The following is a 15,372-nucleotide window of genomic DNA, read 5'->3' on the forward strand; positions in this document are numbered from 1 at the left end:
ACTCCCACTGAAAATCAAAACCATTAAAGTCCCAAAGGCTGGCTTAGATTAGCATTCACATCAGTCATCACTTACCTTGTCAAGAGCTGATAAGTTCCTCCAGAGCAAGAATAAATCGCAATTTAGCATTTTATTCCTGCCCAGAAGCAGACTGAAAGCCATGGCAGTGGTAAATGCAGCGGCCAGGTTCTGTGTGTTCCTCCATCACTGTACGGAGTGATGGGTCGTACTGCAGTGTCTGTGCATCTGTGGAGAGCTGAGGGGGAAAGGGCATTTCCAGAAGTGTCTCACAAAGCTTCTTGCACTGCCTCTATTATCACTGGCCATGAACATAGATTTTGATGAAGAAAAGAAGCTATTGCAAGGTAGTCTCTAGAAGTGGAAAGACTGGCAAACTTCTCAGGCTTTCCAAAATAATGCATAACTTTTTTATTGATTTGAGAAAAATTTGAGGGAGTGAAATGCATTCCCAGAGCAAATTGAATCTATATTTCTTCACAGATAGATGAGTCAGAGCATCCAAATGTGTATTTCTGGATATAGTAATCATGCTCCATCAAAAGATGGATGCTGGAGTATAACTGCATAACTTCCAAACTTTTGTTTCAATTACTTGTTCAAAAAACTTACCGAAAGGACCCTTCCTCCATATATATCTGTGAAAGCAGCTAATGAAGAATGACAGTATATCTTAATGAAAAAGGCAATGGGATTCACATTATCACTTACTGAATTCCACAGTAACAAAGAACAAAGCCAGGCGGTAAACAAAGCCATGAAACTTTGACTATTTCATCTGATCTGCGTGCATTAATTCACATTTCCAAGGTGCCTTCAGCACAGCCTTTTGAAGGGTCTCTCCCACCCTGACCTGGGCAGGGAAGTTCCTCCCGAGTTTCCCTGCGTAAGCAGTTGCCTCTCCCTGTGATGGGCTGTTTTCTCCACAGCTATGTGCAGCGACTTCAGGAAAAGGGAGTGATGCTCAGGCCCGGCATCTAGGAAAACCAGCCTTCCTATTTGTAATTATTATTTTTTGAGGGAGAGTGTGCACCCGAGCAGATCCCAAGGATGGGCTTGGGGCACTCGCCCTGGCGTGCGAGCGACACCTGCCGCTGAGGTGGCTCTCTCTCCAGTTAAGGGGATTCAAGACTGAGCAGGACAGAAGTGAAATGAGCGGGACGGCGTGAATCAGTAGCCACGTATTTTGGGCACTTCCTTTGCCGGGAAGAAGCTATTTACAGGATTTTACACGCCACAGTCTCCGCCACTCGGAGGCCCCTGCCTGCCGCACGGCTCTCGAAGGTCTTCAGCCGTGTGCAGGTGCCTTCTGAGGCTCACGGGCTGACTGGCCAAGGGCTGAGCCCCTCCGTGATTTCTGCAGGCAGACTGAAGCAGGACAAAGCAGGAGACGGCGAGGGGAGGCAAGGGGCAGAGAGGAGGTGACGAGGGCGGCCCAAGAGAAAGGGGCTGACGGCAACAAAGGCAACAGGGTGAGCTCTGTGGGAGACGCACCAGGGATTTCGAAGTATTTCCATATGCTGATGGGGAAAAGTTACAGCCAAACCCCAAAGCAAGCAGCAGCAGTGAAGGGCCCGCATCTGGACAAAAAAAATATATATACTTATATTTTTTAAAACCTTTATTAGCAGCAGGCAGGGAGGAGGCTGCAGAGAAAACCCACCACAGGCAGCAGAGAGCCCGGTACTCTCCCCTCCAAGCCTAGTGACTGATAACTGCCGTGCCCCCCGCGCAGCTCCCACTAAACGGAATCGCCCCCCGGCGGGGAGCCTGCGGCCCCCGCACAGACCCCTCGTCCCGGGCCGCCATTTCGCCCCGGCCGTTGGGGGCCCCGCGGGCCGGCGCCGCCCCGCCGCCGCCAGAGGGCGCCGCGGCCCGTCGCGCGGGAGCGCGGGGGCTCGGCCCCGGGCGCGGCGCTCATTGGCTCGCGTGGGCCACGCTGGGCGCGGGGCGCCGCTTCTTAAAGGGCGGCGCGGGGCGGTGGGAGTGCTGTGCTGGCCGGGCTGCTGGGGCGGTGGGCGCGCGCGCGGGCGGGCAGGGACGCGGGGCTGCCGTTGCCAGGCGACATGAGCGAGGTGAGCGGGCGGCTGGCGGGGCAGGGCGGGGGTCGCGCCGGGAGCCGCGCCGCCGGCGCGGGGAGACACCGCCGGTTTTCCTCCAAAAAGTGACCCAGAGGGCTAGGGTGAATACCTAGGATCCGGTTTAGGAGTGGAAGCTGAGGACCACAGCTGCTGTTTATGACTGACGGAATTAACTCGAGGAGTTAATGGGAGCAGGTGGTTTTGAGTATGAGAAATACTTGCTGTTAAATATTACTTTTGTAAGTGCAGCTGCAAAGGTCCAGGCACATACTGCCTTTGTGGCTGCATTGAGAGCCTGATGAGACTGCTGCACTTCCTAGCTCAGCTTGTGGGTCTGTGAGACAGCTGTTTGCTGGGCATGAGATCTGAAATACATACTTCCTATTAATGATTTTTTTTAATAAATGCATCTCCACAGGTGTGCATGTTCCTTTGGAGCATAAAATGCTGCCTTATTTTATGCTTTGAAGGAACAATGTGTCTTGGTGGAAATGTATTTCTTAAATAATTTTTAAATTATAGATTTTTTTAATGCTTTGCTATCCAGAAGAGAGGATTTGATAGTTCTCTAGTATAAAAGTTAAACACTGAAACTCACTTGAAAAAATGCTCTGTTTGTGGCTGGCTGTTGATACAAACTTTGGAAATATTATCCTGAGATATTATAACTACAGCCTCCTGTACTACCAGTATGGGAAAAATACAGCTAGTACCAACCACAAAAGGCTCACCATGTACTTATGAATAAACTGAGAACTTTCACTGCCTTGTTTGCAGGGCAGACTTTTTTGGGGAAAAAACAATATTTCTGAGTGTAGTCAGGCAGGATGACTATTTGAGAATGTAGTCAGTCAAATGTCAGGCAGGTTCAGCTAGCAGAATCCCAAATTCTGCAGTGCAACTCTTTCATCCCAAATCAGTAAAGATAGTTGTAATGGTCTTACCCAGCACCTATTTCTGGAGGTGATTTCCTGTCATAAAAGACCTGCTGCCTCTTTGACAAATTGGTATTCCTTTCTTGGCAGCCAGGCTAAAATTAAGAGCTACAGTAAGTTATGGCTATAGCTGTCATGTGGGAGCTGTACTTGGCTGTATTTTGAGTGACTTGAGGTATAAACCGGAGGCAAAGAGCAGTTGTAGAATGGCCTCTGGTGAAGGGGTGTGTGAGGTGATACTTAGATTTCAGTTTGTAGTGCAGCTAGATGGGGAAAGCAGAAGAAATCCTTGTTCTGCTTTCTTGCTGCGATCAGGCAGTGCAGGTGTAACGCACTGGGATCTCTAAGGCCTCTCTTTGGCTGTCTGGTGTCTACATTTGAATTGGATGGACAGAGTTAATGCAGTAGCTTTTCTGTGGCAGCTGTCCCTCTGCCACCCACAGTAGCTGAAAGGTTCTGTGAGATGCAGCATCAGTATTCTACTTAAAGGCAGTATTTGCAAAAAAAATTCCAGTGAAGAATAAGTGATATGCTCTTGTACCTGTTGAAACAGTGCTAGGCACTATTTTGTTATAGTCCTGTGCCAGGCTACGTTCACTTGGTAATTGCCCCTTCTTAGTTTGAATTTGTGGATCTTAAAAGTCCCAGTGAACATCAAGAACATCACTAATATCAGCATTGGGATTCTCTATTCATAATTTCCTTGTGCCTCACAGTATTTCTAGCAAATCCTCAGAGCTGGGAATGTCTTTCTCTGGTGCAGTAGTCAATCCTTTGTGTATATGACACTTAACACTACAATCAGTGTTCTTAGTGCTACTGTCATTCACCAGATGATACTGGAGAGTTTGTATTACCCATGGCTCCAAAAAACAAATGGCCAAGAGGCAAGTAATAGAAAGGAGACTATTCCAAATATTTTTTTCCTAAAGTTAGATAAAAGCAACTGGACCACTTCAGTGTGAAAGACACTGGTTAAACTGATGCAGAAAAGATTAACAAAATGCAAGCTCCTTAGACATCTGTTTGCTGTATTTGGATGGGGGTCTTGGTAGATAGCACTTGTAATGCTGTAACTGAAAAACTTTTGATATTTTTTGTCCTAATCTGTCAGAAAATCTGCAAACAGGGTGATTGAAAAGAGGATCACGTAAAGCTGTGGAAAGATTATTCCAAGTGAATGGTGTTGGGAGGGTGAAAGGGGCTTGCAATTTTGTTTTATGTTAATAATTGTCAGGATTTGCGTGGAGCTTAAAATTTGCTTGTAGAAACCTCTGAAGAGAACTTTGACATTCCTCAAGATACTTGCTTGAAACTGCATGGGTTCTTATTTTACTGTGTCAAGCAAAATTTATTTAGTTTCTCTTCATGGCAATGGTTACCAATAACCTGATGGAGAAAGTTGAGTAATAGAAAGTAGCCATCAGTCTGACTGTAAAACTCTTCTCTTTTTCCAGTGGCTAACTTATTTTGCAAGGAGGATGAAGTTTTCCAAAGAAACTACACTTCCTCCTTTATGCCTGCAAGTGTTTAAGAAGCTGTCTGCTTGGGGAAAAATCTGGTTTATACCTCAAATTCCTTGTAACTAGTTAAAGTTTACCTCATAGTATTTCTAGTGTCCAAACCTGTTTAGTGCTTGATGCTCCTTGGTTTTAGGAGGAGATGGTTTACTTCAGCTGTGCGGGAACTCTCAAGCCTCACTGATGTACATTTTTTACATGTTGAAATAGCTTTGAAAATCTGTCCTCAAATAACTGTTTAAGAGCTCTTTCTCTGCGTCAGTAGGTGTTTTCCCCCCTCTTGCTCCAGTGATCCTAGAGAGATGGGCCAAGATTTCCAGACCTTCCTGCATTAGTGATCTCTGGTCACCTAATATGAGTTTGGGGAAGTAATCCTGGATAATGGCTTCCTAGAAAAATACCAAAATTATTAACAACTGACAGTTCTATCAGTGAACCGCTAGTCTCAAAACTGGCATGAACTTGACCCACCTCAGGGAATTCTGTCATCAGTCATTTAACTATGTGACACTTTGTGTAATGAAATGTTTCTATTGAACCTTCATGCCAGAGGAATAATGTCACCATGACCAGACATCAGCCAATCATTTTTTTTACAGCAGTCATGACCACACTTGTTTACAGTATTAAATATAATTCTGCTGTCATTAAGAATCAGATCTGGGTTTGGGCAGGAGTACATGTAAGCAGTGTGCTGTTACAGACCCAGAAACAGCAGCCCTGGTGCTGTTCCACAGATTCAGGGATGAAGCATTTAGCTCAAGCACATACATAAGAAGCAGTGCAGAATGGCATTAGCTTGTTGGATGTATTTATTTCACTTTATAATAAGGATCAGAGTAGCATTGCTAGGGTGGCAGAGGAGTTCACCTTCAGTATCTAAAGTGTAATTTAGGTGCTTAATTTCAGGAGGGCCATCCAGGAAAACTACCTAATTTAATCCACATATCTCAGGCACCTGTGACTTAAAGGGAGAACTTCTTTAATGCCTTGTACAACCATGCCAAATGCTATACTGTTTGAGGGCACTGATGTGTCTCACCTAAGGTGGTTAGACACAGCAAATGCTTTACCCAGGCCTGTTTTGCATAAGATGTCAGAGCAGGGTTTGAGCCAGCAGCTTTTATGTACCTGGGGAGCCTAGCTGCTGGACAGTAGCAAGAGAACATTCTGGCTTTCCTATTGAAACAAGCACCAAGTGATCAGGAATGTGTAACTTGAGGATAGGAGAAGAGGGCAGTTAGGTGCTTGACTCTGTAGAGTATTTCAGAGTATTAAGTAGAAAATATTAAGTACTAAGGAGTATTTCTTAGAGCTCCTTAATTGGGGAGAATGAGATGGGAGCTTGATTTCTGCATAAATGTCTTTTGTGTCAGGCTTTGAATCCAAAGAACCCTATATCTTGCTTCTCCCTTGAGCTACAGCAAGCTCCTTCACTTATATTCCCTCTGGGCTCTTGAATCCTGCACCAGTGGCTATGTTGTGCCTACCTTAAACCATCATGAAGGGTGCTCTTGACCTGTAATGGGGGTGTGCAGAGCATTACTGGGGGAATGAGCTGTTGCCTCAAACCCTATGGGGTATACCTAACACTCCCATCTGCAGCCTGAAGTACTGAGTTTTTATCCTGGAGCTCAGTCACTTTCAGAGGGAGGCTGGTATCCAGGCAGCCAGCTGCTCAAAGATGGGGGCTACACTGGGAATGTGACATAGCCTAACATAGGGGCCAAAGATTTTTTTCTTGACATCTGAGCTTCACCAGTTCCTGGGTGGAAGAAGGTGTGGGAGGGCAGTGGTGGCAGAACTAATCACTAAGGTATTCTCTACTGTGGCCCTTTCCAGCACTATTAATACCACATGGCCTAGTGGTTTGGCGATGCCCCCAGGCTGGCAGAGTAGCAGAGGGAATCTGCTTCATTCTGGGCAAGTCCTCTCACCAGGGTGCTATTACAGAAGGAGAGAGATATGATGTAAGGTATAGCTGTTGTTCTGACTTGGATCATGGCACACGCTTGCTTAGCAAATGGATTGGTGGGGTGGCTGGACCTTAAATGGTCTTCAGGAGATAGCTGGCTATCTGGCCTTCTGAAAGATGGCAGTCTTAACAAGGCCAAGAGTAGAACATGCATACAGTAAAGTTTGGCTGAAAAATAGCTGCCTCACCTATTTCAGGTATATAAATAGGAAAAGTGGGATTCTTTTCTGGATTGCTCTCTTGAATTCAGATGAGTATATTCCACTGAACTGATGCTTAGGACTAGGTGCATCAAAAGACTTAAGTGGAGACTCTACACAAATAGTGGTTTGAGACTGCTAAATCAAAGAGTAGGTGTTTGTAGGGGGAAATACACCAAATTTGTTGAAAGGAGCTAGTGTTCTCCTGTGTGGTGCTTACTGTCCAGGGGATTCCTGAGCCAGCTAGATTTCTCAGGGGACTCAGTTTTGTATGCATCTTTCAGCTGCTGTTGTGACAGACCCCCAAATGTCAAGCTCTGTGAAGCCAATAGTTCATACCCACAATAAATACAAAACTATATATATCTGAAGAGTGCAGCAAGAAGATGGCTGGTTGGAGGAGGAAATTCTGCATCTGTTGTAGGATGGGGGTAGGACAGAGAAGGCACATGAACATTGGTTTTTAATTTTCTCCCATATTTATTAGCCGAGTGGTAAATTGCAGTTCAAAAGGGGAGGAAGAAGGGAGAACAATAAGTTTTAGATCTGTCACTTTGCCTACTCCTTTCCTCAGTGTGGTTTCAGTGGGATCAGGCATCTTACAAAATATCACTTAAGTTGGGTTGGAATTGAATTGCTTCTTAATTTTGGAGCTGGCAGGTGTACAATTTAAAAGAGAAGTACACTATTTTTCTTGGCATGTGTATAATGCCAAAAATTCAAACAACACTTAACGCTTCATTAAAGGACAGTTAGACTTATGAAAGCTGAAGCCCAGCATGCTAATGTTTCCCTATAAAAGAAAAACTTATGAAATAAGAACTGATGCATCTATAAAACACGAAAACTCCACCTTGCACTGCAGTACGAGGGTTAATGGAGTATCATACCTAGTTAAAAAGGCATTAATTTCTACTTAAATGTCCTTAAACTTGTAGTGTATTGGCAAGTTTGCAGGGGTCATCTTCCAGCAGTTTCAACACTGACTAGATCCTTCATATGCTGAAATGTGTTGTACAGTTGCAGTTAACTTCAATGGGAACAGTGATGGCACTTTGATAAAAGGTTGCTGGGTGTTTGATTTGAATAAAATATTTTTTTCTAGGCCAGCACTTGCTATTGTCAGTCTTGCCTTTCTTTAGGGATGACCAGGAAAACCTGTCTCAGTGTCTACATGTCTTACCTCTTCTGTAACTGTATGCTGTGAAAGAACTTGTGCTAGTGTTTCTCAGCTTTGAGGCTGAATATGGAAATCATGAGACTCACTTCTTGGCTGAAAAGGACTGGGAGAAGGCTGTGTGCATGAGAAGATGCCTTTCTTCTTCCTGTCAGCTGCAAATGAGGCTTAAAATCAGTCTGAGCCATGTAAAGCTTTCTCTGCAAGAGCTAGGCTCTTTTAAGGAAGATGAATAACCTAAGGTCTCCCTTTTCTAAGAAATAGAGCTGTGTTTATCTTTCCTTAGTTCTTTGGACACTGGGTTGCCAAACAGGCATGCCAGATGAGCAGAAGCTAAAGCAAACCATAACAAACAATCCTCTTTGCTTTCCCCTGACTCCTCCTCCTCCATTCCTAAAGCAGCATGACTTTTTGTTTTTTCTTTTGTCATGGAAATAGAGATGGAAAAGACAGATCATATAGGCCAATTCTCTTGGTATTTGGGTTTACTATTTACCCCCACCCTCCATGTCTGCCCCCTCTGAGACCAGACTAGACTCTTCTTGGGTCTGTTTATAAAGCTGGACAACTGTTCTGAAGGCCAGGTCTTCAGCTGGTGCTAGCTCATGATCTACAGATTTATATCAAGTGGGATCTAGCCCTATTTGTGCAGTAGCTGCATGGAACTTGGAGGAAGAAGCACAAACTTCAGAAGAGAAGAAATGAGAATTGTCTGCCTATGTCTTGAATGTTATTTACAGCTGAACTAGTGTTCAAAGACACAAGCATTATTTTAGACAATGAATGTTCTTATGTTATCACCTTTAGCATGTAGTGCATGAAACGTGATCCTAAGCATGGTCCTGCTGATACTGATCACAGAATGATGGTTTTTTTCTTGAACCAGAGTAAGAAATGGGAGAAAATATAAAGTTGAAGATGGTATCCTTCTGTCTGACTCTGGAGACTTTAAAGATTCCCTGATCAGAGACAGCAAGCTAGTGAGAAGGGTCACCCCAGGTCATCAGGTAGGAGAGCTGTAGATTAACTAATGTGCAGAGAGAAAGCTCTATGGCAAAGTGTCTGCAAGGAAGTGTATTTTGAGTGTCTTTAACAAAATGAGGGTCTTGGTGCTTGAAAGAAAGCAGGCCTGAGCTGGTCTGTCACCAGCTTTATGTGCTTTGGATGGCTGGTTTGATTCTAGCTCTTCTGTGGAGCCAGTGGCAAGGCAGTGCCAGCAAGACTACAAAGCAGAAATAGTGGAACTGGAGAAATGAGACCCAAATGCTCAGTTTATAATAGGTAAAACTTGGAAAAACTGTGCCCTGCTGGGTACCTGATCAGGGGAAGGTTGGTTTGGATCACAGCACAACATCAGAGTATTGAGTGAAGGAGAAGGAAGACCTGTAGGGATCTTAGCTAGGTATGCACATCTTTTTGGATGTATTCGAGTTTCTAGGTGCATCTTTTCTGGGGATGATGGAACACAGTTCAGAGATAGTCAAGTTAATGTTGGCTGAGCCTATCAACAGAAACAGACCTCTCAATGCACTGCTTTGTTAAAGCTAGTTAATCTTGGCAAGAGTTGAAGTAGGCCCTTTCTGAGTAAATCAATGAGAGCTGGAACAGTCCTGTTAAACTGGTCTACTGGTTCCTACAAAAGATGCCTAGATGAGAGGCATTATAGCCACAAACTGCCTCATTTTTGTAAGTGGTAGAATTTTCATGGAAACAAGAGGTCTGCCCAGTTTCAAAATCACTGAGCAGAGCACTAGAAAGCAGGCTACCGACTGCTAATGCCTGAGGGTGCACTGCCCTGCATCTCCATGTGTTCTGTGATGTCCAAAATAAGCCTCGCTACCCAGCCGATACTACTGGTCTGAGTACCTTGGCATCATCTTGCCCTGGAGATGCTAAATGAACCTGACAGTAGAGGGACTCCCAGGCATTGAAGTGGTAGCTGGTGACATACTGACTGTAAGAGGAGATGACTTTCAAGGAAAAGTCTGTCAAAACCATGATAACTAATTCCTAAATTTGTGCCAAGTGGATAACTAGATTGATGAAGCAAAACTGGATAGACTTGAGGACATCTTGATTTCTTGAGGATTTTAGTGAGATTGGGCCTAATAACACTCAGGACTGTGTGAAGGAAGACCAGTAACTTGTGAGGATACTTTTACAGGTTTCATAGCTTTTTTCCCCACAAAGTTTAGCTTCGGTGAATTGGTGTTTCTGAGCAAGATGTGTTCAGCTGAGTCATGCCTGACTGGTCCCACTACCCACATACTGCAGTATCTTTGCATCTCTGATAAGAAGCTGTATGTATTTCAGCAAAGCCATTAACAAACAGGATAAAGTTGGGTTGATTGGTGGAAAGTGCCCCTTTTCTACTAGGGGATGGGGGAGTTGGGCTTTGGATGTGCAAAGTGTTTTTTTCTTTAAAAGGGACCAAACAATTTCAAGCAAGGTAAGTGGAGACATCACAAGACAGATGCAACATAATGCATCTGGTGAGGGAGAGAGGCCTGCCTGAGTTGAACCAGAGTGCAGTGACTAGCTAAACATGCAAACATCTGAGTGTTCAAGCCCAAGTGGGGTGGGCTGTTCAGTCTCATTAAAAAAAGTGTGTGTTGGGGTGGGGGGGAGAGGGGGGACACCCAGATCTTAAATTTGAGTTTTAGTGCTTTCCACACTTATTTTAATGCTTCAATTAATGGGACTCTTGCTGTTCTTTTTCCCTTGTAGAAAATGTACTTTCCTTTAGAAACCTCCCGATTAAGTTGTTTTCAGTTTAACATACTGAATATTCAGGATGCTAATTTTTTTTAGTACAATTTCAACATTAGTAGAAATTCTTCCAGCAACTCCTCTTATCTGTGTGTAAGAGATACTCTGTAGTGTTCAGGGAGGAAACCTGAATAACGGTGAAAGCTATCTCCTTGAATTCCAAACATGTATTAGTAAAATGTGAGGTGAAGGGAGACAGATAATGGAAAGGACTGCAAATTAAAGTATTAACTTGACAGGAGGAGGAAGAATGCACTAGGCAAGTGGAGATGGCTGAGCAGAGAGCTTCCTGCAGGCCACATGATAGGGATGGGTGGGGATACCAAGCCATGAGGCTTCATAGCTGCTTCATGCACATCGTGACTACACTTAGATCTGACTGAGATATACACTCACCACTGGAAAAGAGAGCAAACACACTGTGTAGCTGGCACACTTTAAAATACATGTGCCAGCATGTGTGCAGTTCACACAGGGCAGCCAAATGCCTAAGGCTGGCCAACTTCATGCCAGTTAAAGACCTGGCTGGTTATCACGCTCTTCCTTCAGTTCATCCGGCTCATTTTACAAGCCATGGGACAGCAGTAATATCCAAGCCAAGCTGAATGAGCCTCTCAGGTAAGATTGTAGGAGAACCTCTCAGTTTCACAGGGCTTTTTGTTGCGAGTGCTGCCTTGTATTCCTTGCTTTGTCTAAAAACTTGGTGCACTTGTATCTTAAAATTGGACTTACAGGATGGATCTGTAAATGCAGGGGAGCTGGTAGCTGAGGATCAAGCATTAATATTGCAAATGGTAAAAATACTGAAAGTTGCAAATCTGAATTCTAGCAAGGACTTTTGCAGTCATGTAAGCCTTTTAATTTTATAGATGCTATTGTCTGTCTGCAGTGTGTCAGACAGCACAGAGCTGGATATAAGAAGGAAGAAATAATGAGTGTTAATCTGCTTTCTCCAGGAAAACTCTACAAGGAATCTATTTCCTATCTAGACACAGGATAGCTGTTTGTTAACTAAATGAATACATGACTTTATTTCCTGGAGAAACATTAGGATCCATTTCTAGCAGCAGCTTGTCATGTCCATGTGTGAATAAGGTGAAAATGTCTAGTTGAATAACACTTTTCTTTCACTTCATATGCAAGGTACAAAGTGCAGAACAGAGCCCAATACATAATGGGATAGTGAAGGCAGAAGGAGTGAAGCATGACTGTTTAGAGTAGAGAAACCTTCAAGTTTTCACCAAACTTGCATTAGAATATGGTTTGGAGGGAGATGCATTGTTTGAAAACCAGTGTGGTAGGGGAACTTGTGCTGAATCTTTCTGACCAAGTTCCTCTGGGCTCATTCCAAGGCTTAGGCACTATAGGCACTGTAGAATATTTACTTGTAGGGCAGATGAACTTGGGTTTGTCCTGGGGCCAGTGACCACAGGAACAGCTCAGTGAAAAATCACATTCTTGTTTCCTCTGCTGCTATTAACAAAACTGACAGGAGCATCAATTTCACTGAGCAGCTGCAGGGTCTGGGGAGCTTCTGATTTGTGGGAAATCCCTATTTTTGGACAGCTCTCAGATAGAGCTGGTGAGCTGGCTTTTCTTTTGCTTTCTGTATTTGAGCATGTAAGAATGCTGTCCCTGATGCTTGGCAATTGAAGTGGCCTTTTGCATCACCCTGTTCATTTTCTTTTTTAATGTGATATTTCTAATAGCTTGGCTGCTGTTTAGGCTTCAAGTGCCAAGACAGCTTTATCATCAACTGCATGGGACTTCAAACATATCAGCTCCCCAAGTCTCAGCAGGTCCATTTCAATACAGATTTGAACAATGAGACAAATCCTCTGTAATGTGAGGCCCAGTATAAAGGCAGCTTCAGCAGCTGGTTCAGGATTCCCCTTGCATGAATCTCCTTGTGGCACAGAGCCAAAGATAGCAGCTTTGCGTCATCTCTCTGTGCAGCTCCTGGGCACAAGGCTGCAGTATGCTCTCAGTCCAGTGATCCCCTGCTACTGGAATAGCCCTAAAGATGTTACTGTCATAGCTGCAAATGGCTGAGGCTGCTCAGAATTGCTCTCTGTGCAGACTGGCTGCCCGGCGTCCGAGGAGTAGTGAGTGATGCATGAGCAGCCTTGCAGCTTCGTCTTGCCATTGTGCTGAGATTCAGAAGCCTTTGCCCCAGGGTGAAGGCAGAAAGTTACCTTGTATGGTAACTCGAAATTGCCGTAATAAATACCCTTTTCAAAACCTCACTGGTCACTTGCTAGTAGAGTCTAACATAAGTAAATGAGACTGATATCTTCTGTTTGTCTGTGAAATATGTATGGAAAATATTAAGAAAGTGAAAACATTTAAATTGTACAACTAGAAATAACAAACCCCAACAGCAAAAGTACCGGAACTACTTTTGCTCTTCAGTCTGGGAAGCTCAGTCTGTCTTAATAATGATAGTCAATATGATCAGATATGAAGCAATTTGTCAGTGCAGACTTCTACCATTAATAACCAAGCTGCTCCTTGAAGACATTCTCTAATACAATTACAGCTGGGTTTGTATCTCAGCAAATTAAATTACCCTGGCTTTCAGAAGGGTTTGGAAGAATGAAATAAAGTAAATATTTGTTATGAAAACACTATCATAATCAGTTATACTATGCCTGGGCAAGGAGCCTGACCCCTTAATTGGTTTAGGGCATTCTTCCTACCTGGGGATCCTAATATTAGGACCCAGAATACCATCTGTATCCAAACATTCTTCCTAATCCCCAAGGCTCTGTTCTGCTCCTGATCAGATGCTGCAGTCAGTTGCCATTATTTGTCCATATTGTTTGCCCAGGTGGTCAAGGCTTGTAACTTAGGCATGCTGTTTGAACATGACTAGACTGCTTCTGTCCAAGAACTGTTTAGGTAGTCCTTGGCTGTGTGGGTGTACCCCTTTGGATACTCATTCAGCTTTACATTTTGCTGCACTGAAGAGTAGAGACTGCTAGTAGGTAATGCAACATCATAGGGAGATGCAGATCCATGTTGAACTGACTTGAAAAAATGTTTTGGGCCTGTTCAAACAAAATATTTCAAATCAGATGCATTAGATTTAGTTTAAAACTGTCATTACAATTCCATAGGTTCCAGATCATTTTTGTCCAGAACTTCTAATCTATGATTTCAGCTCTTCGGGAGAATCCTAGTTAGTATAAAATCAACTGCTGAAATTGTTTCCTTATGCCCTAATGGGATGTAAGGAAGTACTTCCTATCAGGATGATGGTGCAATACTGGAAGAGGTCACCCAGAGGGAATGTGGATTCTCTGCTCTTAGAGGTTTGCAAGACTTTGAGCAAAGCCAGAGCTGACCTGACCTAGAACTGATGATAGTCCTCCCTCAAGAAGGAGGTGTTGGACTAGAGACTTTGAGGTCCCTTCCAACCAACTCTTCCATGGTTCTATGACTGAAACTTTGAATTTCTTCTGAATTTACTTTCTCATTTTTTGAGTTGGACATTGTATTTTTTTTGCACTCCCTGTGGAATGGCAAACTTAAGTGTATGATGGTTCTCACTCTGCTTTTAAGAAAAAAGGAAAACTAGAATGTTTCAAGGCATGGTATGTCTTGCTGTTCAGAAGGAGAGTGAGCATTCATTTGGCTTTTCAGTTCCCACAAGAAAACTACATAGTGCCTCCTCCCCATGTTGCTGTGTTGCCTGTTCCATTGGACCTGTGCAACTGTGGATCAGATGTCAACTATATTACTGAAATAATCCAAAGAAACAAATTTTGTAGTTCTTACCTGGATTATTTCAATGATTGTTTTCAGGACAGGTCTGCTGAAGGGCTATTTTTAACTTTAATTTTAGTGCTCCTGTTTTCTGTATGGCCTTGCAAACAGTTGTATCCAAACAGCTGAGACCTTGGGGATGGGAAAGTGTGGCTAGGTTAGGCTAGACTGGGAAGTGGGAGTTCTTAAGGCAGGTTTCCTGCCTAAAACAGCCCTTTCTGGAACTGTACTGCAAAGTCTGATGCTACAAATAGATAAGAATTAATAGAGAGGAGAGGAAAAAGACTATCTTAACCTCAGTCACTCTTTCATTTATGCCACCTAGCTTAATCAATTTTTATATAATTGAAATATTCCTCTTTTCACCTTGATGTTTCTTCTTTATCAGTTTCCAGTGTAATTAAGATAGGGCTGTGTCATCCATGTCCAAATGAAAGCTGAGGTAACTTTTGGCAAGTGGTGTAAGAAGGCATATTCTGTGGTTGATTTTTACTTTGTTTGCCCTTTGCTAACAGAAACTTAACAGGCAGCTTAAATTTCACAGTACCATGCTGTGGTTCCAACTTTTGTTTGTGCAGCTAACTCTGCTGAACTAAAGACAACTAATTGTCCACAGATGAGCTACCTCTGTAAATAAGTCTTGCAGGATTGAGTTCCGTTTCTTGCGGAAGAATAAAGGATTACTTCTCATGCTTGGCACAGTCATTAACAGGATTTGGGAAATACATCCTTACTGTTGCTTTCAAAATTAACTTCAAAGATTCCATTAATTCCTCCCTCAGAAAAAAAACTCCGATTAATGTCTTTGGAGAAATATCTGCTTAATAATGCTTAAATTCAAAATATGCTAATAACCTAAGCATTAAGGAAGCTACTGTTTTTGCTAATTACATCAATTATGTTTGGTGTTGGTGTAAATACTGTTTAGA

General features: G+C 43.4%; 1 protein-coding gene across 1 annotated transcript in view; it reads left to right on the forward strand.

Annotated features, from left to right (window-relative positions):
* Positions 1 to 325: 325 nt before the first annotated feature.
* The window catches only part of PCP4 (Purkinje cell protein 4), a 54,623-nt gene continuing 39,576 nt past the window's right edge, over positions 326 to 15,372 (forward strand). The window contains exons 1-2 of the mRNA XM_064505497.1: positions 326 to 365; positions 1,333 to 1,490. Coding sequence (XP_064361567.1) covers positions 326 to 365; positions 1,333 to 1,490 — 198 coding nt within the window. The remainder of the gene's footprint in view (positions 366 to 1,332; positions 1,491 to 15,372) is intronic.

Source organism: Dromaius novaehollandiae, chromosome 1 (genome assembly GCF_036370855.1).
Source record: "Dromaius novaehollandiae isolate bDroNov1 chromosome 1, bDroNov1.hap1, whole genome shotgun sequence".
In the NCBI taxonomy this organism is placed as follows: domain Eukaryota; kingdom Metazoa; phylum Chordata; class Aves; order Casuariiformes; family Dromaiidae; genus Dromaius; species Dromaius novaehollandiae.